Source organism: Notamacropus eugenii, chromosome 1 (assembly GCF_028372415.1).
Source record: "Notamacropus eugenii isolate mMacEug1 chromosome 1, mMacEug1.pri_v2, whole genome shotgun sequence".
Classification (NCBI taxonomy): domain Eukaryota; kingdom Metazoa; phylum Chordata; class Mammalia; order Diprotodontia; family Macropodidae; genus Notamacropus; species Notamacropus eugenii.
In genome coordinates this window covers 36,186,845-36,209,321 of record NC_092872.1, presented here as the reverse complement: position 1 = coordinate 36,209,321, position 22,477 = coordinate 36,186,845, and the positions used below count along the sequence as shown (strand labels likewise).

At 37.5% G+C, this 22,477-nt stretch overlaps 1 protein-coding gene across 8 annotated transcripts in view; it reads right to left on the bottom strand.

Moving 5' to 3' along the window:
- The window catches only part of PTPRD (protein tyrosine phosphatase receptor type D), a 934,659-nt gene that overhangs the window by 14,685 nt on the left and 897,497 nt on the right, over positions 1-22,477 (bottom strand). For all 8 annotated transcript variants that reach the window (XM_072596637.1, XM_072596633.1, XM_072596674.1 and 5 more), the window contains 3 exons: positions 2,061-2,346; positions 1,437-1,615; positions 679-805 (listed from right to left, as the gene is read on the bottom strand). In XM_072596637.1, coding sequence (XP_072452738.1) covers positions 679-805; positions 1,437-1,615; positions 2,061-2,346 — 592 coding nt within the window. The remainder of the gene's footprint in view (positions 1-678; positions 806-1,436; positions 1,616-2,060; positions 2,347-22,477) is intronic.

Below are 22,477 nucleotides of genomic sequence, written 5' to 3'. Positions count from 1 at the left end.
CCAGGTTGAGGAAAGGCTTGATTTAATGAATGTGTTGATGATAAAATCAGTTATCAAGTTCTTCACATAGGAATCTTAAATGTTCTTATTTATCTACCTGTCTTGCAAGATCATATGATGATGCAATTTAACACCACCAAATATTCTCAGCTTGTCCAAAAGCCAGGTTTATAATGACATTAGAAATATGGTAACAACAACCGTAACAAAAGTACATCATCTGTTTCTGCAGTTCTGTTCCAATGGAAATCAAACACTAAGGAAATTGATGACTTTTGTCAATGAGAAATCTACACAATTAAATGGCCCAGATGGGTTTTTGAGCACACTACTTTTCAAAGGGTTTAGCAGTATAAGGGTCTCAGAGATGATCTAGCATAAACTCTTCTTTTTACAGCTGACAAAAGTGAAGTTCAGAGAGAAGAATATGACCTTCCTAGGGCCATATGGCAAGTAAATAGTTAGAGCAAGGGCTCAGATCCTAAATCTTTGATTTCAAATTCAATGTTTTTTCCTACTATACTATGTTGTGCCCCAAAGACAATATGTGACTAGAGTGGAAAAAACAAAAAAGAAAAGCAACCTAGCCAGCCAGATTGTTCTGTTTAGATCTTGCTTTCTCGACTTGAGGTAGTATTCCTATGAAGGAACATATTTTTAGGTGTAACATGTACTTACTCTGCCCATTTCTCGAAGTTTGGTGAGCATTACGACAATTGTGGAGTTGTGTTCCCACAGCATCCGCCAGAAATCTTCAGTTGTCTCTGCCAAAGGTCCCTGTGTTGCTATGTAAGCTTTTTGTTGCCTACATTTAAAAAAAAGAAAGGAATGATAAAAGATGATTAAAACACAAGAGAATGTATAAAGGCTCACTTTTTGTATGTAAACATTACTCTGAAACCTGCTTATAATAAAAATGAAAGACATATTAATGGCAAACACATTAAATTCCTATTAAAATTGTTTAATCAAACAATAGCTGTTTTAATTTTTAGTACTTTGCAAAGAAAATTGCTTTGTTAATATTATGATGTATGTCTTTATCATTATTATTTAAATTTTAATGCAACTCTAATAGCTCAATTTTGTGTGTCATACAAAGCACTTAAGAAACACTTAGTTGTGCTGCTTTGTGTCTAGAAATGACTGTCATACAATCTATTAAGTTTATGAATTATGGTACCAAACGGTTCCTTTATTAATCCCTTTTACAAGCTTCAGCAAAGAGGCAGTGGGAGGCTAGAAGGGAAAATCCCATGGTTGCATTCTTCTTAACTTTAGTAAAGTCAATGAAAAAACTGGTCTCTAGAAAGGGGATGCTGACCTCAGCAGAAATAACGTGGTGCTGCAGCTTCTTGAAATTTAACACAGCTCTGAAACTAGGCCACATGCAAATGTCAAAAGCTTCCATGCATCAGGAGAGTAACTGTAAGTACCTGTATCCATCAATAAAGCTGGCATTGATGTAATCAGATCCTTCCACCCCTCGGATTGGCTGCAGGCATACCCTTGTGGATTCATATGGCATAATATTAACAAGGCGATTTTTGAATTTATTACATGGAAGATTGGCACTGATGAATCTTGAAGTGTGAGCTTTAGAACTAGCTAGACGCTGTTGAAGACAGAACAAGGAAAAGGTGACTAAAACAATTGTAGCATGTGGCTTGATTGTCATGAATCTAAGACTTCATTTTAGAACAGTTAAGCCTTCTTTCGATTTGAGATTACCTATCTGCTCAGACCACATTATGTTTCATTTATACAGAGATGATGAGTCCCTAAAACTTGCTGAATTTTTTTTTCAGCTATGATGATACTCAAGCTCTGAGTCCTCAAATTAAAATATATTACCAAAAAAAATGATCATTCTATTGTCTGAATGAGTAAATCATGGGTAGGTAGAAACAGGAAAAAAAATCCTAACAAGTCACAAATCAAATTATAACTTACATTCTTTCTGTACATTTCACTTCCTAGCTTGAGAAAAGATGCTTCTAACCACAACTTAAAGGTAATATCAGTTACCCAGGGCTAGCATGTCATGCACAACACCGTACCTTAAATTCCAGTTCCATTCCTGTGACATTCTCTCCTGTCTCTATTTGTGTCAGCTTCTGAATATATGCATACAAGTTTCTAGCTGGCACTTCGGTATTTCCACATGTCACTGCTTCTAACAGTGCATCATGGATAAAGATGTATTGGTCCTCCGTTTGAACCATGTAATTCCTCTGGGCTCTCATTAAAGTTACGTGACCATAAATGTCTACAGTTTTTTCATGCTTTATTCTCTCTAACATGGCATCTATCACGATGAAACAGCCAGTCCTGCCGACTCCCGCACTGTAAGAGAAGGAGGATAAAGAAACAAACAAGCCTCTTCAATAAAAGTCTAATGAAGTGAAAGGTAAATGGTGTTTTTACAAGTAGAATCCTGATGAATTACCTTTGATACCCATTGATTGTACTCAATTATCTGTTTAAAAACTCCCTAAACTTTTTTTGATTTCAGGTATCAAAAGTTGTAAGAGTAAAGTGGAATCAAAGTTTTCTGCTGTCCACTGACCAGGCTACCCAAGTGTAAAGAAGCTCATCCCAGAGGATAAATGCTTTTGGCCACAGCAGCCTATGAAACAATTCATAAATAGTGAGTTTTTTGATTGTGCAAAGTCTCTATAGTATACTTTGCTTGACTATTACAAAATCCAAAATATAGACCTCTGTCCGTGGCCATGTTTATACTTGCAAATTGGATAAGGAACTTGGGATACTCTAACCAGGTCCCATTTCGAAAAATAGTTCACTTTATTTTAGTTAGAGAAAAAACCTGCAAATAAAATTTTCAATGTGAAAGATTTTATGTAGTAAAACTTCAAGGAGGGTAGTTCTAAAAGTTCAATTGTGGGAAAAGCCCTATTTTTGCATACAAGAAAAAAGTTTAACATCTTAATTATTAAAATTCATGTAGCCATCATTAAGATTTAAAATTATTATCCTGTACTAAAAATGAAGGAAAACAATACTTAATAGAAGCAACTTATTCAATCATGAAAGATTGGGGATACATTTCCTGCTGTTTTTCTCCCCTTTGTTTTTGGGAAACACTGCTGAATATACTTCATAATTCCAGGTGAAATTCAAGAACTCTTGATGAGAAATTTAAAGTTTTGTTCTTTGTTACTAAAAATGCTCTGGAGAGTTCCTTAAATGCCATTACTAAGAAACTGTTAAGTAATTTTCCAGTTACTGAAAATATATGCAAAGGTGGTTGGGAAAGTCAGCAAAGCACAAAACTAGACACTATCCCTAGTTCCGAAAACGCAAATTTTATTGAACTGGATAAGATTGTCAGATGGTTCATACGTTGGAAAAAGAAATTTCCTTGGATGATTTGGATGGTGAGCAAAATTCTAAGAAAAAAACTCATTTGTCATTCTATACATTACAGGTAATAATGGCATACTTTGTATTTGCCTAACACTCCATAACTAAGGCCAAGAGCACGGTATTTCTAATGGTACCATGATTCTGCAATGATTACTCATGTTGCATGTGAACCTACAAGCAAATTCATTCATTCATTCTTTCTTCCTTTCTTTCTTTTTCTTTCTTTCTTTCTTTCTTTCTTTCTTTCTTTCTTTCTTTCTTTCTTTCTTTCTTTCTTTCTCTCTCTCTTTCTCTTTCTTTCTTTCTTCCCTCTTTCTCTCTTTCTTTCTTCCCTCTTTCTCTCTTTCTTTTTCTTTCTTTCTTCCCTCTTTCTCTCTTTCTTTCCTTCTTTGCCCCCCTCTTTCTCTTCCTTTCTTTCCCTCCCTCTCTCCTTCCTTCTTTTCCTCTTCCTGTTCTCTCTTTCTTTCCTTTCTTTCTACATACACATATAGTCAGGCATTTTCGTATTTATATTTAATATATTACTATATATTACATGGTTAGCATATTATTATCATAGTAATACTAGTATACTAATTATATGCTACAATATATTAACATAATTAATGTACACTATTATTAATATATCTATATTATTAGAGATTATATTATATTTATAAAACTATATGTAGTCTTGCATATGACTAGATACACACATGTGTTAAATATGTTTCTATGTATGTATACATTTTTTAAAATACCAAGATGCTTTACGTCCAGTTAATGACAGTGAAAACTTACATTTACAGAATACTTCACAACTGCTAAGTGTTTTATATAGATGATTTCACTTGCGAGACAACACGCCATATTAGAAAGTGCATTGGACTCACAGTCAGGAAAACCTGGTTTCATACCCTGGCTCAAACACTATCTGATATTTCCGGGAAACTCCCTAAATTTCTCAGAATTCCAGTTTCCTTATCAGTAAAATGTGGATAACAGCATCTGCCCTTAAAGCTGCTGTAAGTATCAAATGAAATAATGCATGTAAGGTACTTTGTAAACTTAAAAGCACTAAATCAATGGGAGCTATTATTCTCTTCATGATAGTTGTTGATAATATTAATAATGCTAGAAGTGCTGTACAAATATTCTCATTTTATCTTCTTGCCAAAATATCTCCTTTATTGAAATGCTTCATGGTTCCAGCCAGCTTCTACTTGTTGCTTTGACACTGCTTTGTAGAAGCAGATGAAGTATTTTATGTTCACTTTGCAAATGAAGCAATTGAAACTCAAGCTACATGGTGATACATGAAACCAGAGCTTCTGACTTTTGCCACCAAACTGTACAGATTTCTTTATGTGACTGCTGATACAGCTGGCACAGATGGTAAAGACATAAACACTGTTTTGTACAGACCTCTACATGGTCACCACTCTGAAGGCCCTTCTGACCTTAGTACTAAATTCAAAGATTCTGATATGCTCTGAGATCACTTTAGAATGCACCAGAATAAGTTAACCCAATGTATTTGATAAGCCCAAGTTCTATAGGTAACTACATCAGATATCAGCTTCTAGTACAATACCAAAAAAACTCAAGAAATCTTCAATGTCATGTGGCTGAAAAGGGCTAAAAGAACACTCGTTATTGGAGTGTTTCCTTATTGAATAAGCCACACAGTGCCAATAAAACTCAATGCAATAAACATTTAGGAAGTTCCTGTTAGGTACAAAGAAACAGAAAAAGAGAAAGAAAAATAGCTTCTGGCCTCAAGGAGCTTCTATTTTAGCATTCACTTGCCCCATTAAAAGACCCATGGTGAACTGGTTGGGAATTTTGCTCACCTGAAAACCTGTCCACTATTTATCATTTGCCTATATACTCTTTTTGTGGGAGCAATGTTTTAAGCCCCTATCCATGCAGGGAGGGTTAGTTTTTCCTTAAAAAGTATTAAAATTGTCCCTAAGATTATATTGACTCATGGGACGAAGACTCATACTACTGACATGGCTTCTTAGTCACCTGAGTAGAAAAAGCCATGAGTAGATGGCCCCTGACTCTGGGTAACAAAAAGCCAGAGGAACTTAGTTCAGTTAAATCAAAATGGTGCCCTCTCTGACTATACTTATTGACCTACTATGTTATGTATAAACAAATGTCGTTTTGTCAGTACTAGATATACTATGAGTATCATTTAATTCCAGTCTTGAACCTAAACTACCAGGGGACTGGCCTGACCAAGGTCTTTTCTGTAACAATTTTGAATGTTAATTGTGGTGTGAAGGGGAACTTGAATTCTCAAAGATGATGCCAACAGATCCAAAACTCTGAAAGACCCTGCCAAGCTGGAAAGATTTGAGTAACAGATCACAAGGTGTGTGTTCATCCTTTGTTGCCAAAGAAGACCATGCCATCAGAGACATGATAACATGACTTGCACTTGACTTTGTTTAGAGTGAGGAAGGGCTGTGCAGGTCACCAGCCTCACTTCTCCTCCAGAGCCATCTGAATCCAGTGACCAAATATTCATCAGGATGACTGGAGATGACCCAGGATGAGGCAATTGGGGTTAAATGACTTGCCCAAGGTCACACAGCTACTGTCAAGTGTCTGAGGTGGGATTTGAACTCAGGTCCTCCTGCACTGGTGCTCTATCTACTGCACCACCTAGCTGCCCCAGTAGTGCAAGGACCAGACTAGAAAAGGCAAGAGAGGCTCATTACCGGAAAATGGAAAGCAGGTGAAGAATTCTGAACCATAGTAAACTCATTAAACCATATCCTAAGGTGTGGGGGTGCAGCAGTGTGTGTTGATGGAGAAGCTACCCATGATGACAAAATCACAGATGTTTTTGAAGTACAAAAATGCGTATGTGGAGCTGTGTTTTTATTCCTTGTCCAAAGGACTCTCTAAATACAGATACCAATTTGCTAGAAATTGAGAATTTAATCCCATCATGCCAACCAAGATTTTCGTAAAAGCATCTGGAAATAACCCTCAGGGACCATATACTATCTGATGCAGTACAGGGCAGCATGTGTCAAGAACCAGATTAAAAGGTAATTGGAGAATATTTAACATAATAAATAAAATACCACAAAACATGAATAACATTACATTTTAAAACGAAGTCAATATGCAGCCCTCAGGAATTCTCATATATTGATGAGTGGCCCCATTTCTAATTGAGTTTGACATTACTGGTGTAGGGAACCAGGGACTATTTAGCAACCCTACTCTTTCTCGAGTACAGATATCATGGAACATTTTGTTAAAAAAAGAAAGAAAAACAAGTTATTCATAACAAGATGAACTTCATGACATTAGCATGCTTCCACTCTAAAAGGTAGTAAAGAAAAATTACTTATACGTCTGGGACTAACACAAGAAGAAATGAAAAGAAAAATCAGATGAGAAAGACTATGAGCAGCAGGAAAAATGTATCAGTCCAAGGAAACGTTTGTCTAATCCAGCCTTCTGTCAACAACTGCTACCAAAAGCTACCTGCCATTAATTGCTATTATCCCCTAGGCACTGGTCTGGGTATTTTTGGGAAGAGATATTATCATATGATTGGAACAGAAAAATGAAACTCAATAACCCCTGTGTCCATCCATGAAACTCCTACTAATTGATTGTGGGACCTTGAACAAGTCACTTATCATCTCCTATGTTTTCCTGTCTTTAAAAGGTGATGGGGGTTGAGATTCTTAAGGGTGCTTCAGAATCGAGGCATCCAGGTGGCTCAGTGGATATAGTGTTGGGTTTGGAGTCAGGAAGACTTAGGTATAAAACTGGCCTCAGCTAATTACTAGCTGTGTGACCCTGGGCAAGTCACTTAATCTCTGTTTGCCTTTATCCTCTGGAGAAGGAAATGGCAAACCATTCCAGTATCTTTGCCAAGAAAACCCCATGAACAGTATAATCCATGGGGTCAAGAAGAGTTGGACATGACTAAGCAAAGCAACAAGTGCTTTGGAAAGCCTGAGAACAAAATATGGCTACTTGGCAGGCAGAATTTTCAAATACTAGGATTGAAGTTGAAACTAAGATCTTCTTATTACTGATTTAAATTCCTCCCAGATAGTAATGTTAAAAAAAGGGCAGATACTTACCTCATGGATTTTTTAAATAAAACATCAAAAACATCTTTTAAATCCTTTTTCCCTAACTCAATGACATAAGAAGACCTTTCCTGGCAAAACCCAGAATGGGAAGTCCTTGGTACTGTATCTTTGCTAAACCCAATCAAAGACAAAGGGATTTCTTATAATGAGCTAAAACATAATTAACTCACATTTTAGGCTTTGCTAATTATACAGAAGTGATGTTAGTCACTATTATTTGTTAAGGAATTGAACTCCAAACATTTTAGGTCTTTGCAAATTCTTCGAGTATTCTTTTGTCTGGATCTTCAAATTCCCGGTGCAACCCATATTTCATTTCACTGCCTAATTTCTTTTTTCCCACCCATCAGTATCCAAGTGTTGTGCCACCTCTCAGAATGAAGGATTAGAGTTCTAAACCAAATGCATTTTTCTCTGATCTTAAAGAACTAAGCTCCACATACGGATGAGAATGACAGAACCCTATTTGTGCCGTTTGTTTTCCATCATTTCAGCAGCCTTCAAACCCCAAACATGATAAGAAGAAGGCAACTGATAAACCATCCATATTTTATCTGTTTTCTGCCACAGAGGTTGCCAGGCCCTGAGAAAGATTTTTGAAATATGTTCTCCAAAAGGGAGGGCATAACCCCTCTGTTTGAGGCCAAGTCCTGCACGGTTCAATACATTTATCATGTAATAAAGTGCCCAGGCAAAGGAGAAGAGGGGAAGGAGTTGCAAAGTAAGTTCTGTAAGATTAGCCCCATTATCTCCTGAAGGAAAAATCAACTTTTAAAGTTACTTTCCATGGAGGATAGTGATTCAGTTAATGAGAGTCAAACCACTAATGAACTTTCCATTGGTTATAACTTCTTTGGCTCATCTGTATCAAACTCAAACTTTACAGTTAAAAAAAAATCCAATTTCAGTTAGTGATAGACATTCCAGTATTTACAAGCTGAAAAAGCTGAAAGCCTATGCAAGCCATTAACCAAGCACGCCTACTAGGAAATTGTTATTGCTCCAATATTATCATTCATCCAGTTACAACATTTGTTTTCAATTTCTAAAAACATGATTGAGTCAGTCTCATGAGTTGAAATATGCTTAATATCCCGTGATGCGATATGGCAATAATGTGCAGAAAGGAAAATTAAGAGGCATGAGGGGCCTATTTTGTGCTAAAATCACCCCATGGATGTGTTTGAAGGTTGGCTTTTCTGATTAATTTGTTGCTGTTTTAATGCTGACCCTTTATGGATATTTCAATGATCTGGCATAGAAAGACAATGTAATTACTGGATTTCACAGATCATTTCATTGGAAGCAAAGATAGTAAAATATGGACCAAAAAAATCATTGAGCCCATTTTGGACATACATCAGAGGATAATTTGATTGGATATTGCAGTTTCAGATATAACAAGATTGGCATTTATGAACTGCAAGTATATAAAACTGAATGAGATAAGGAAAAACTATAAAAAGGGCTGAATTTTTATGAGAGAAGTTTATATGATTAATCAAGTGACAACCTCAATAAAGCAGTAAAATGATTCTGTTAAGGGAGTCGTTTTGACAATATATACTTTCCATTATCTTATGAGAATGCAATACAAAAATATGCAAGAGATACTGGACATTTGTAGACAATCTAGGCCGTTAAATGAAACTGCTGCGAAGGCTGAGAGTCACAAGAGGACTTCAAGCATTTCTGATGTATTCAGGTTGGGTCTTCCTCCACTATCACAGATGATAGCCCTTCAAAACCTTGGTAAATTATTTTTGGATTACTGTGGCCCAAAGTCTTCATTAAATGGTCACCCAGGGGCCAGTCTTCTAGGGATGGACCTGTCCAAACTTAATCTAGTGCCACAGATGACAGACATAAATTTTGCCCCTGGAACTTTTCTCAAAGTCTGTCCATGTTGAAAGGAGTTAACAAATTTTGCGCTCAGCTAGGACAACCTTGGAGAACCTAGGGCTAGTTTCTAAATCATGAAGCCATATAAAATTAACAAGCATTTATTAAATATCTACTATATTGAAGGCACTATGCTAGGGATGCAAGCAAAAGGGAAAAAAACTGTCCCTGCCTTCAAGGAGCTCATAGTCTAATGTGGGAGACAGCATGTGAAACACAAACAAGATATATACAGGGCAAATTGGAGATAATCTCAGAGGGAAAGCACTAAGATTAATGAGGGCTGGGACAGGCTTATTATAGAAGGTCAGACTTTAGCTTGGACTTGGTATGGAGGATGACGATGAAACTGCCTGTAATCAGGAGACAGAGTTCTTTGCTCAAGAAACAGAAAGACTAGTTACTAGATCATAGAGTACACAGAGGGGATTGGATAAGAGTAAGAAAACCAGAAAGGTAGGAAGGAGCCAGGTTATGAAGGACTTTAAAAGCCAAACAAAGGATTTTATATTTGATCCTGAAAGTAAGAGGGAGCTACTAGAGTTTATTGAATGGAGGGAAAGGACTTAACCTGCACAGACTTGCACTTTAGGAACATCATTTGACAGCTGAGGGGAGAATGGATTGGAGTGGGGAAAGCCTTGAGACAAGCAGATCATTCAGAAAGCTGTGTAATAGTCCGGGTACAAGGTGATAAAGTCCGGCACCAGAGTGGTAGTAGAGCAAAGGAGAGGTAGGGGTATATACTAGAGATTTTACAAAGGTACAACAAGACTTGGCAACTGATTGCATCAGAGTGGGGACTTTCATGGAGGTACACAAGAGGTATCATGGAAAATGCGTAACTATTTCCTAACAGATATCTACACGCAGTATGAAACCAAAAGCTGACATCCTCTTGGACACCAATACTGTAGTGATCTTAACAACTGTCATCTATAAATATCCACCACAGCAGAAATAACAAGTTTAGGTAAGCAAATACACTTGACTGCTTAAAACAGCAGAACTAGCAGCTTAAGGCACTTGTGTTCTCAGGGCAAAAAGGCCCACAGGACAAGAATACCTCTCAAAATGTTGTTGGTTGCCATTCTCTCCTGGGAAGCAATCCTCTGATCCCAGACTTGAAAAAGTATACTTTGAAAATAGGTCATCAACCAAATTTAGTATAAACATGTGAAACACGATCCTTTTTTTTTTTTTTCAGGTTTCAGCAAAAGGAAAGAATGCTTCCTTCCCTCCCCAATTTTCTACCCAACCTTTGTCATCAAGTGAAGTAAGCAGTGACATATATCAGATGCTGTTACGGAGCAAGGACGAAAGAGAAGGTTCTTTACTAGTAGAGACATCAGAGACACTCAACTGGGTTTATTCTCTCTTTTCTACAACCACTTTCAGCTCTGTGCCCTAAGATCCTGGGAAAGCCCATTGTCATTTGCTTGTGTTAACAGGCTTTTCAGATGAACTGCACCTTTGCAGGCAGGGGCAAGGTATCCATATTGATGCTGTATGTTTCTCTCACCTGTAAAGGAAGGAATAAAGGGAAGAAATAAAGAAGACAGCAGTCCTATGACGGCAAACTGGAGACTGGTGGAGAAAAAGGGGGAGGATGAGAGAGAAAGATGCTTGAGCAGAGGTTCTGAATATAGCCTAAGACTGAGAGTGTTGAGTTGGCTTGAGAGAGAGCTTATCAGTTCTACCTATTAAACCACTGAGAAGGAGTATGGTGGAAATGGTTGGAGCTGAAATCTTCAACAAGGTGAAGTGCTTAAATCTCCTTCTCTCCCCTCTACTTGCAGACAACAGATTGACTTTAAGGTTTCTTTATTAAGCTGCTCATAATTTCTGATTTTCCTATTCCCTTTAAAGCTGTCTTACTCTTGACAGAAAACCATGACTAGGCATAAACTTCTTTCTAATTTGCATATGCTTTTATTTGTGGATGATCAAAGAGTGGCAAGAGAAAAAAAAACACTGAATGACTTGTGGTACATAGACATAAAGAGACAGAATGGACAAACATCTTCTGTTTGAATGTGAGGCAGGGAAAGGAATTCTTATCTTCCTTTTCAGATTGGGGACTACAGAACTGAAACAGAGAATCTTACATTTTAGATTTCATTAATAACTCTTAGAATCTTCCCAACAGCAGATAAAACTAAGCCATGGAGATCTAGTGCTCTGTTTTTCCCTAGGCTAAAACCACATTATAGCAACCATAGAGAGATGTCTTATTTCTTTGCCATTGCTTTTTTTTTTCATTGGACATGTTAAGTGGACTAGACCAGTAGCTAGAGAGTAGGATTGCCTTGTGGGAGGTAAAAGGTGTGGTTTGGGAAGAATGCACATGCCCATATTCCAAAGGCGGGGGCCAGAGCACATACCTTATATGACAGTTTTCTATGGCTCTTACTAAATTGTAAACTCTTTGAAGGCTGTTGCCTTTTATTAATATATAATTGTACTTATGATATCTAGCCCAGTCTTTCATATCATAGGCATTCAAGGAACCCTGACTGAATGACCTGAGGAGATTGAGGCTTCAAGGAGATGTGGTATAGCATCAGAAGGACAGCTTGACAATAGGAACTGGTAGACTTTGTAGTGGGGAGATGAAGAGAAGGAGACAGAGACAAATGGAAGGAAGGAGAGAAGGAGGGAAGAAAAGGAGAGGGATGATTTGAGGCAAAGGCAATTTTTAAAGAAAATAGGGAGTAATATGTAGCATTATATTTTAAAATTTCTCCTAATTTTAGACTACCACATGCAACAAATTAATGACTGTACAGATAAGTAATAAAATGTATAGTTAAAATGATTCAATAAAATTGTGTGGGTATGGGAATGTGTGTGTGTGGGGGAGAGGAATGGCATTGCAGCACCTAAGGGGTGGGGTGGGAAGAAGAGGTCTCAGGACACAAAATTTGGATTAGGAACCCCTCCCTGCTACTAAATGTGGGAACTTAGGTAAGTTACTTCCCCTCTCTTTGTCCCAGTTTCCTCCCACATACGACGAGTGAGCTGGACTAGATGCTTCATAAGGTCCTTTTCAGGTCTAACAATCTATGAAGCAAACTGTAAATTGGAAAGTAATCTTTGTAAAAACCCTGGAGGGAAGTCTGAGGTGTTTTTTTTTTTTTTTGTTTTGTTTTTAAAGATTGGAAGTTGTTTAGATCAAGAAGCTGAGTCTACCTTCTTTCCACCTATATCATTGGATTATTCTACTCTTTCCTATGAGCCAGAGTGAGAAGGAATAAGAACCTGGAATGAGCCCTTGGGTGGGGAATGAGAGTATGTAAATAAGATGACTATCTCCAGAAGTGTTTACTCCACTAGAAGGTACCACCTTTCTAATATCTGATTGTATTCCGTTTAATTCAGTTCAACTCAACACTTATTAAATGCCTAATATGTGTAAAGCATTGAGCTAGATGCTGAAGGAGACACTAAGTTGCCTAAGATCATCTTTCCCCTAAAGAATCTCAAAAACCCAGTGTAGGAGATAAGCTATAAGTAAATCTACACAAAAAACATGTATAAGAAGAATACAAAGGAGGAGAAAGAATCATTCTTAATGGGGTGGGGGAAATCAAAGGCTAAATGGCGGAGCTGGCATTTCAACAAGACTTTAAATGATGGATAAGGTTTGAACCAGCAGAATTACAGGATGATGGCATCACAGGCATGGGAAAATTACATTAGCAAAAGAATGCTGGAAAGTATTTGGGGTCTGGTTGGGCTGCAACGCAAGAAAACTGGGAAAGGGAACAGTATGAGATAAAGCTGTAAAGGTAGATTGAAGCCAGACGGTAATGAGCCTTGATAGCCAAGCTCAGAACTCTGGCCTTTATTCAGAAGGCAATGGAAACCATTAAAAGTTTAAAGGTTATTCAAAGATTTCTGAGGAGAGACTTCAGAAAAACTTCCAGGAAAGACTTAGATTCATCTAAGGATTGCATGAAGAAGATTGGTGGGAGAGGGGTATCAAGGAGGAGGATATTTCAATAGTCTAGGTAAAAAATTAGGAAGGCCTAATCTGGGTAATGAAAATAAAGAGGAGTAGACAGACGGATGATATGTGTTACTAGTCAAAAAGACAAGATGAGGTAACTAACTACATCTATTGGAAGAGGAATGGGAGAAGGAAAAGACAAAAAAAATCTGTAGGTTTAACTTAGGTTGACTAGAAAAGATAGTTTCCTACTGGTATCTTTGATAAAGGTAAAAGCTATTTTATATTATACCCAGGCAAAGTAAAGCAGAGAGCAAATCGGGCAAATTGAGTTGATAAAAAATTTGAGACCAAAATACTTAGCGGACAGGAGGGACCTGATAGTTTTTTGATTTTTTTTAACATCCACTCTGTATATATTTCCACTAGGAGTCTTTAAAAGGAGACTGAAAGACAAATAAATAAAAATGGCTAAATCTGGTTGGCCCTTTATGCTGAAGTTGAATATGGATTCAAAACCCTTCATAAGACTTCATGATCTTGGCACTTTCCCTAACTCATCTGCTAAACATATTCCCTCATATTTTTTTTTGTATTACAAAGTTCAGGATAAATTAGAGGGGAAATGAGTTTGAATAAGGATCACCAAAAGAATCCAGCTACAACAAATTTCATACTGCAGATGGATTCTGCAGGACATTTAGTAGGGGTCCAACTAGAATCAGCCCCCTCTGGTCATGATCACTTGTCGACTTGAATGCTGTGGCATCTAACTTATGAAGAGATGAGAAATATATTAATTTCCAGTGCTATATTCACCTACAAATTACCAGATCAACCTTGTCCAAATTCTATGAACCATTTAGGGCCATGGCAAAGAATATGAAGAATACAGAGATATTTTAAAAGATTTATATAAATAAGCAGAGTAAAGTAAACAGAACCAAAAATATGCATATACACATGGTGTCAAGAAAAACAACATAAAAAAAGGAACTCTGACTGGTACAATGGCTTATGTTGATCTCAGAGGACTTATGATAAAACATCTGTCTCACCTCTTTGGTGAGAGTTGGTGGAATACAGTTAGGGAATCACATATATGCTAGCATTCACAGTCGATGTGTCAGTTGATGTTTTGCTTAAATATTTAGGACCCTTGTTACAAAAGAACCTTCAATTGAGGAAGGATGTTAGAAAATAATTTATAGGGAATTCATTTTAGGAATATACTTAGTTTAATAATAGTTTTATTTAAAATTAGGAATATTTTTTAAAAAATCAATACATCTCTAGAAAAATACAAATGAAGTATCTATATACATTGAAAGAAGGTTATTGACAATGAACATATTATAGCTCACTAGAATAGATTAGAATAAGGCAAGAAAACTAGTTATTGGAAAGGATTTGAGATACAGTTAAGTTTTGAGAATCTGACAGATACACTAGTATTAACATGAATAGGGGTTCCTTATTTTAGAGATGAGAGTTCTAGTTGTTTTTAATAAAGCCACATGGTTTTCCTTTCTTGGGAGTGATCTCATTTAAATGGACATAAAAAAATAGAGTCTATTTAATTCAACTGAATTTAACAAATATTTTTCAAGATCTACTTGATCAAGTACTATGGTAGGACCTGGGGATACAAACTCAAAAGTCCCCCACAAAACCAATCCTTACTCTCAAAGATCTTGCAACCTACTTGGTGAGGAGAATATATTTATGTGTATGGGATTAAGGTAGGATAGCTTGAGGAAGGAGAGAACACTAGAGGCTTCAAGGACAGCTTTCCTTTGGGAGGTGGTACCCAAGTAGAACCCAGAAGAAAGCTAAGTTTTCTAAGAAGTGGAGAAGAAAAGGGAGTACATTCCAAGTATGAAGGAAGGCAAAGGTACAGGAGCAGATGAACTGACCTAATTGGTGTAAGAGTAGGTAGGCAAGCTTGGCTGGCCATAAACATCTTTAGCAGATGAAATTCTTAGAGATTAGAGATTACTTCTTGTATAGCAACTCCCCCACCTCAGTGTCTTGAACAGAAAGTATTCTTAATAAATATAACCTTATAACTCATACAATCTAACCCATTTATTTTGCAGATGGTTAAACGGGGCTGGAGAAGTTAAATAATAACTCACTCAAAGAAACACAGCTTGGTAGTAGAAAGACGATCTGTGACTGACACCCTGCACTTGTCATTTCCAGTGCAGTGCTCTGTCCAACCCTGCCTTCCATTTGTTTCCATGTGGAATCCCTTAGAGGGACTAGGAAAGCCAGTACAAGATTTTCTTCCCTAGAATTTCCTATCCCTTTTAATGTGTAAACTTCTTTCCTATTCAGAGATAGGAGAGTCTCAGAGGCCTAATTACTAGAAAACAGCTACATTCAAGTTTTTTGTTCTTGCCAATTCACAACTACCACACCAACAACAAAGTTCATTTGGACTCTATGGTAAAGTCATACCATATGAAAGTGAGTCAGTTGTTTGTAGACAATGATAAGATCCAATCCTGTCATTTGTTAATTGATGAAACAAAGATGTATTAAGTATTAATTATATTCAATACATATGCTAGTAATTTTTGGAGGTGGTGGTAGTGGATGCAAACAAAATATAATTGCTGTCTTCAAGAACCTTGTAAGCTACAAAGCAGAATGCAACATTTGCACACCTGATTAGAATGCAAAAGAGAATAGGAGAGTGTAAGTGTATGAGAGAGGTATGGGAAGAAAAGAAAAATCTTGTTTAAGGTGTGTGTGTGTGTCTGTCTGTCTGTGTGTGTGTGTGTGTGTGTGTGTGTGTGTGTGTGTGTGTATAAATCAAGGAAGTTTTCATAGCAAAGATCAAGTGCATTTAAGTTAAGTCTTGAAGAATGGATATGAGTTCAATAGACAGAGATGGAGTGGAATACTTATCAGTTATATAATGGGAAGGCATTGCAGATTCAGGGAACAGGATGGGCAAAGGCAAACCAGTAGGAAATTAAATTGCATCTTGGTGAAAAGGGATTAATCCGGTTTAGCTTTAACTGATAGTACACAGGAAAGGGAAAAGTGTGATAGAAGACTGGAGCAGGTCTGGACTGTGGATATTCCTGAATAGTTTATGGCTGAAGGTGAGGCATGTGGACAGTAATTTAGAGATATTAGTAAGTGTAAAGACATGATAAGAACCATGGACTACTGACTAGAAGAAAACCTGGAAGTGAGGAGCTACTGAACAAGAAAGAAGGCCTGAACCAGGGTGGCAAGGATGAGGAAGATGTGCAGGAAAGAGTCAAAATTGATTAAGTTTTTGAAAACAAAAAAACAATCTCTATTTCTTTTTTGTGGTAAGACTTTCTTGTTCTCTGACAGTTAAAACTTCAATAAGGAGAGAGGTAAAGGATTCGTTAAAAAGTACAAAGGTTTCCTTTCCTAAGGGCCAGTATTTAATCTCTGTAAAATGAATGAAATTATCAGGAAATAAAACTCAGATGCTAGAAGCCCACCTTGCAAATTTCAGTCACAAGAAACAATTACAGAAACGAAAAAACTTGATACCATGTAACAAGAACTAAAAATATTTTTCCAGAGACATAAAGGAAAAATAACTCAAGCGAAAGAACCCAGATTGGAAAGACAATGCAAAGATAACAGGGCTATTTTTAAGCTTCATTTTATGTCTAGAGGGCACAGAAAAATAGTTGGAAAATAAAACGTTTTCATGCTGATTACTTTAGATGAAAATACACCCTGTTCAAAAAGGCAGCCAACATTTTAAAAATGTTGCCAAGTTGATGCAATGTGTCCCAGTACACTTTTTGTCCATGAATAGCTGGGAAAATCATGTAGGTACAGCTGGGAAAACTCACTGATACCTCTGTCCAGATCTCTATTAGGTTATAAAAATATTTTCATATTTCCTGCAGATGCTTAGATTCTTTTCTTGACTAGTAATTTTCATTCAGAATTCATTTTGGACAGCTGTTGCTTCTGATAGAACTTAACTGCCCTTTTACCAGACCTAGTGGCTAGCAGTCAGATTTCCTTTCCCTTCTAGACATATAAACACTGGCAGGAGAAAAAAAAAAAACACAAAACAACTAATTAATTAAATACGTGTGGACAAAATGAGTCATTGCGGGGTCTGATCAAATACTATATCCAAATGCAACAGGTCAAAGGAGATTCCAGCTATATAAATATATGGAAATCACCATAAGCACCAAAATATATAGATGGTAAGTGACATCTGAAAATTTATACTTCTGTTAAAGAAAATGATAAATGATTATCTTTAGGTAATAGGCAGGGCATTTAATATGCTAAAAGATTGTTAGCCTCTTAGGGAACTATTTATCAGAAATTACATAATACACAAAGCCACACAAACCTTCCAAACCTCCCAAGACAAGAAATGTAGTCAAATCCGGGAAGGAATGGTTTTTGTTGCTCGGATACTACGCATCTGAAGGAATGTGGCTTGGGGAACAAACTTACTCTTTTACTCCAACTGCTCTCACAACTGGATGAAATGTTGCCCCTCTCTTCACTTCACTGGAGGGAAGAATACTAGTCTGGAAAAATCACAGATGTGCTTTCAAAAGGATCTTTTCAAAGGTACCATATCATTTTAGCAGTTCTCTGAGAGGTGCAAGAACAGCTTGGTGATTTTCATTCTGTCAAATGCCTCACCACTCACCCCCCCTGAATTCTGGGCCAGTTCTGGGACCTTTGGCAGTCTTCCTCAGTGGACTAGAACCACTGGGGTAGTGCCAGAACTCCCTCAAAGATGGTTAAAACAGAAGACTGAATTCATCTCGGAGTTTTCAAACTGTGTGCTTGTGTGTGTGCATGCGCATGTGCATGTCCACATGTTGCGCATGTCCATGTCTGCATGTTGCACTTGCACTGAATCTAAGAGAATCAATAGCTTGTGGTATTTGCTATCAGCCTGCCTCTGACATTGAGGGGATGAGCAAACCAGGATGAGTAAGACACTCTTCAGTAAGGAACGCATTTAAGGAAAATGAACTTTTTCTTAACACCAGGGCATTCAATTGACTTCTTTTTTCCAGAGCATTAAATGTTCTTTTTAAAGACTTAATTTAACTCACATAGAGGAGGAGGAGCTATGACTGGGATATGTTTATTTCCCTGGTTCTCCACAGGAATGTAGGAGTTGTATTTCTAGTAATACAGTCATTACTGCTAATTAGAAGGGAAGTCCTGGAGTCAACACTTACAAAGTGTGACAGCTTAACTTATAAACACTAATAATTAAAGTTATTATTAGGCTTACTGAAAGGACAAATAAACAATGAGAAACCATTCTCCTATTAAGGTCAGTTGACATTCAAGTATCAGTTATGTAAATAAGAACATGTTTCTTCAGTTTATTTTAAACACATTATTTAACAAACATTGGCTAAATTGCCTGTGATGTGCAAAGCTGTGATGGTTATTATAAGGGAATCAAAGATTACTAAAAATGTCCCTGCCCTCAGGGAGCTTACTTACAATCTAGTAGAAAAGATAATTTCTTTCTAATACTCAGAAAATATGCTGTCACACTTCCAGTAGATTGCAAACTACTCTAGAAGAGGGATAGGCTTTTTGTCCTTTTGTTTACAATTGATCTCCCTGCCTTCAAAGTGTCCCCCTTCTCTAATTCATTTTCCAAATGGTTGCTAAAGTAATATTCCAGAAGTATAGATCTAACCCTGTCACCCCTCTCCTTAAAAATCTCCAGATTCAAGTCCCCTTTGATTCTAGGATAAAATAAAATCCAAAAATTATTCCCTTTTACACATCATCCTTTCCAGGCAAAGTAACCTGCTAACAGCTTCTGGGACAAAGCATTTCAGTTCTGCTTTCCACATGTCTAGAATCTGCTCTCTCCTAGCTTCCTTCAAAGCATAGCTCAGGTACCCACCTGCTATAAAAGACTTCCTGTTCTCTACCCCAGCCCTATTAAAACCCTCTCCTTCTTAAAAGTATTTTGTATGAAAAAAAGCATTTTGTATGTACTCCTGTACATTTTGCTTCAAGATCCCCACACCCTTACAGTGTAAACTCCCAGAAGTTTGGGATTGTCTCCTTTTGCATCCCCAATACTAAGTGACTAACACATACTAAGTGTTTAAAAAATGGTCAGTGATTTCAATTGAATTATACTTTAACATAGTGATAATGTCTCTAAATTCATGGATGGCCATCAAAAGACATGGCACACCAAATCTAAGACATTCTGCTGCATTATGCACATTTGACAAAAATAGATTTAGGCTGTGTCTACCCAAGGACCTGGGTTTGACTGATTGAATAGAATTCTCTCATTCAGCTATACTGCAGAAAATATCCTAGAATCTGAGTTGGGGAAACTGGATTCCCATCCTTGCTCCTTACCACATGTGGGATCTTGGGTAAGTCACCTCTCTGTGACTTTTCACTGGCTGTCCCTCATTCCTAGAAGGCTCTCTCTCATTTTCAGACTCCTTGATTTACTTTTTTCATGTCAGCCAAAATCTCATCTCTCGACTTTCCTAGGTCCCCTCAATGCTCACGACTTCCTTCTGAGATTTACCCTGTATATATCTTGTATACAGACAGTTGTTAGTGTGTCGTCTCTTTCATTAGAACGTGAGCTCCTTGAGAAAGAGACAGTTTTTGTTTCTATCCTCAGTTGTTAGCATGGTGCCTGACACACAGTAAGCACTTAATAAGTGCTTGTTGACAAGATTTGACTTAATTTGTGTCTCAGCTTTTCTTATTTGTAAATGAAGGTATTGGAATAGATCATCTCAAAGGTTTCACATTGCTCTAAATCTTAAGATTCTTTGACCAAAGTGAGCATTACTTTGATATCACTGGCAAAAAAGTTTCTCATATTGAATACACTTTTTGGTTACACAAAAGGTCAACTGTTAGTATATATGCCACCTTCAATTGTCATAGGGCTCTCATGATATGCTACTTTTTTCTGTGCAGTTAACAGAGAGACATGTGAAACTAAAACATTTTCTTTTCCATTTCTTCTCATCATCACAGGATAGTGTAGTTGCCAGAATTATTTCTCCATTTAATACAGAAACATGTAATTTTAGAGACAGAAAAACAATCTATTCCAAACTGGTCTTTTTACACTTTAGAAAATGGACAGTCAGGCACTTAGTGATGGAGCAGAGGCTAGAACGTGGTCTCATGTCATTGTTTATTTTCTTTTGAGGTGCTGCTTTCTCCACCTTCTGAATTTCTTTAGAAGGTGATGTCTATCCCCAACTCATTTGGCATTATGCAGAATAATACCTTGTATTGTGATCTCTACATATGTCAATGGCCTATCTCCCATGCTAGGTTGTCAATCCCTTAAGGACAGGAGCTAGAGTCTGAAGGTCAGCTAAACTCCATCTCATCTGACTCCACCACTTTATAGTTAAGCAGATGGTTACCCTGAGAACACAAATGACTGAGCTTCACAGAATTAGACATGTGAGCCCAATGCCTTCATTTTATGACCAGGAAAACTGAGGCCTAGAGACAGGAAGTAATTAGTCCAAGGTAACACATCAGAGCTCCTACTGTGACTACTTCTTTTTATATTCTATTGTACCTGACACTGGAAATGTTTAACATTTATTGAGGGGTTGAGGGATTATCATAGGTTGATGATAGCATTCTAGGATATCCTTTTGTCAACTATTCAGTCAGTCTGAAAGCATTTATTAAGCATCTCCTATCTATCAGATACTGTGCTGAGTGCTGGAAAGACAAAGGAAAAGTGAAACAATTTCTACCCTTAGGAAGCTCACATTCTGATGAGGGCAGCAATACGTGTACATATAAGTATATGCAGCAATGATCATGATGATGGTTATTTATATAGAGCCTTAAGGTTTGCCTAGTATTTTGAATGTGCTATATTATTTGATCCTGACAAGAACCCTGAGAGGTAGGTGCTATCATGGCGTCCATTTAATAGACAAGGAAACAGAGAAGCGTTGGGAGGTCAAGCAACTTTTGCACAGGGTCACATAGTAATGAATCTGAAGCAGGATTTGAACTCAGCTGATTACTAAATAAATACAATGGGGTTACAGGAGGGAGTGCATTGTTACCCAGGGGCATCAGGAAAAGCAGACCGACAGGAAAGGGAACAAGCATTTATATAAGACCTACTAGGTGTCAGGCACTATGTTAAGCACTTTACAAATATTATCTCATTTAGTCAGTGGTACTTTGTTTGAGTCTTGAAGGAAACAAGGGATTCCAAGACCCGGAGGTGAGAAGGGAGTTCAGTGTTGGCAAGTGGGACAGTCAGTGCAAATGCAGGAAATGAATGGCAAAGCTTTGATGCTTTACATGGCAAAGTGTGAAGAGGAGAATGATTCACAAGGAGATGAAAAAAGCCATGGGTGGACCAGGTTGTGAAAAGCCTTCAATATCAAATAAAAGATTATATTATTTGATCCTTGAGACCATCAGGAGACAGCAGTGTTTGTTGAGCATGGAGGTGGTAGAGAACAGGGATAAGAAGAGGGGCTGATCTGATACTAAAGGTAGCTGGGGATAGGATCGAGGGTATAAATACAAGGGTCAGCCACAGAATGGAGGACTACCTCTTCCTTGGACACTGGAAATGCTGGGGGGTGGTTTCAAAGGGCAGTGAGAGGAGAAGGGCTTATCAGATAATGAAGGAGGAAGAGTTCTTGAATAGTCTTGATATTCTGGGGAGGCACAATATAAGGTAAAGCCCTTAGCTGAAAGGCATTGTTGGATGCTTGAGAACATACAGAAATCGTTGAGGAAGGTCTATGTGAAATAATTAGAGAAGAATAGAAGGATGCCTTGCTGCACTGAAGGCCCAACTGGGATTACATAACAAATCTGCAGTGGAACTAGTCTGGACAGTTGTAAGAGCTTCTCCACCTTTGTCCACATAGCATATGTATAGCAATTATGAAGGCACATGGTAGAAAGAATCCAGGGTAGGGTTTTGGCAAAGCATCAGTGGTATCAATACAACAGAGCAAGGGGACTGAGAATTAAGCATAGGGCTGAACTGTTCACTAAGAGGCTAAGAAGGGGAAAAGGAAGAGAGTGGTCACAGTAGGGTGGATGGTCTGGCAAAATACAA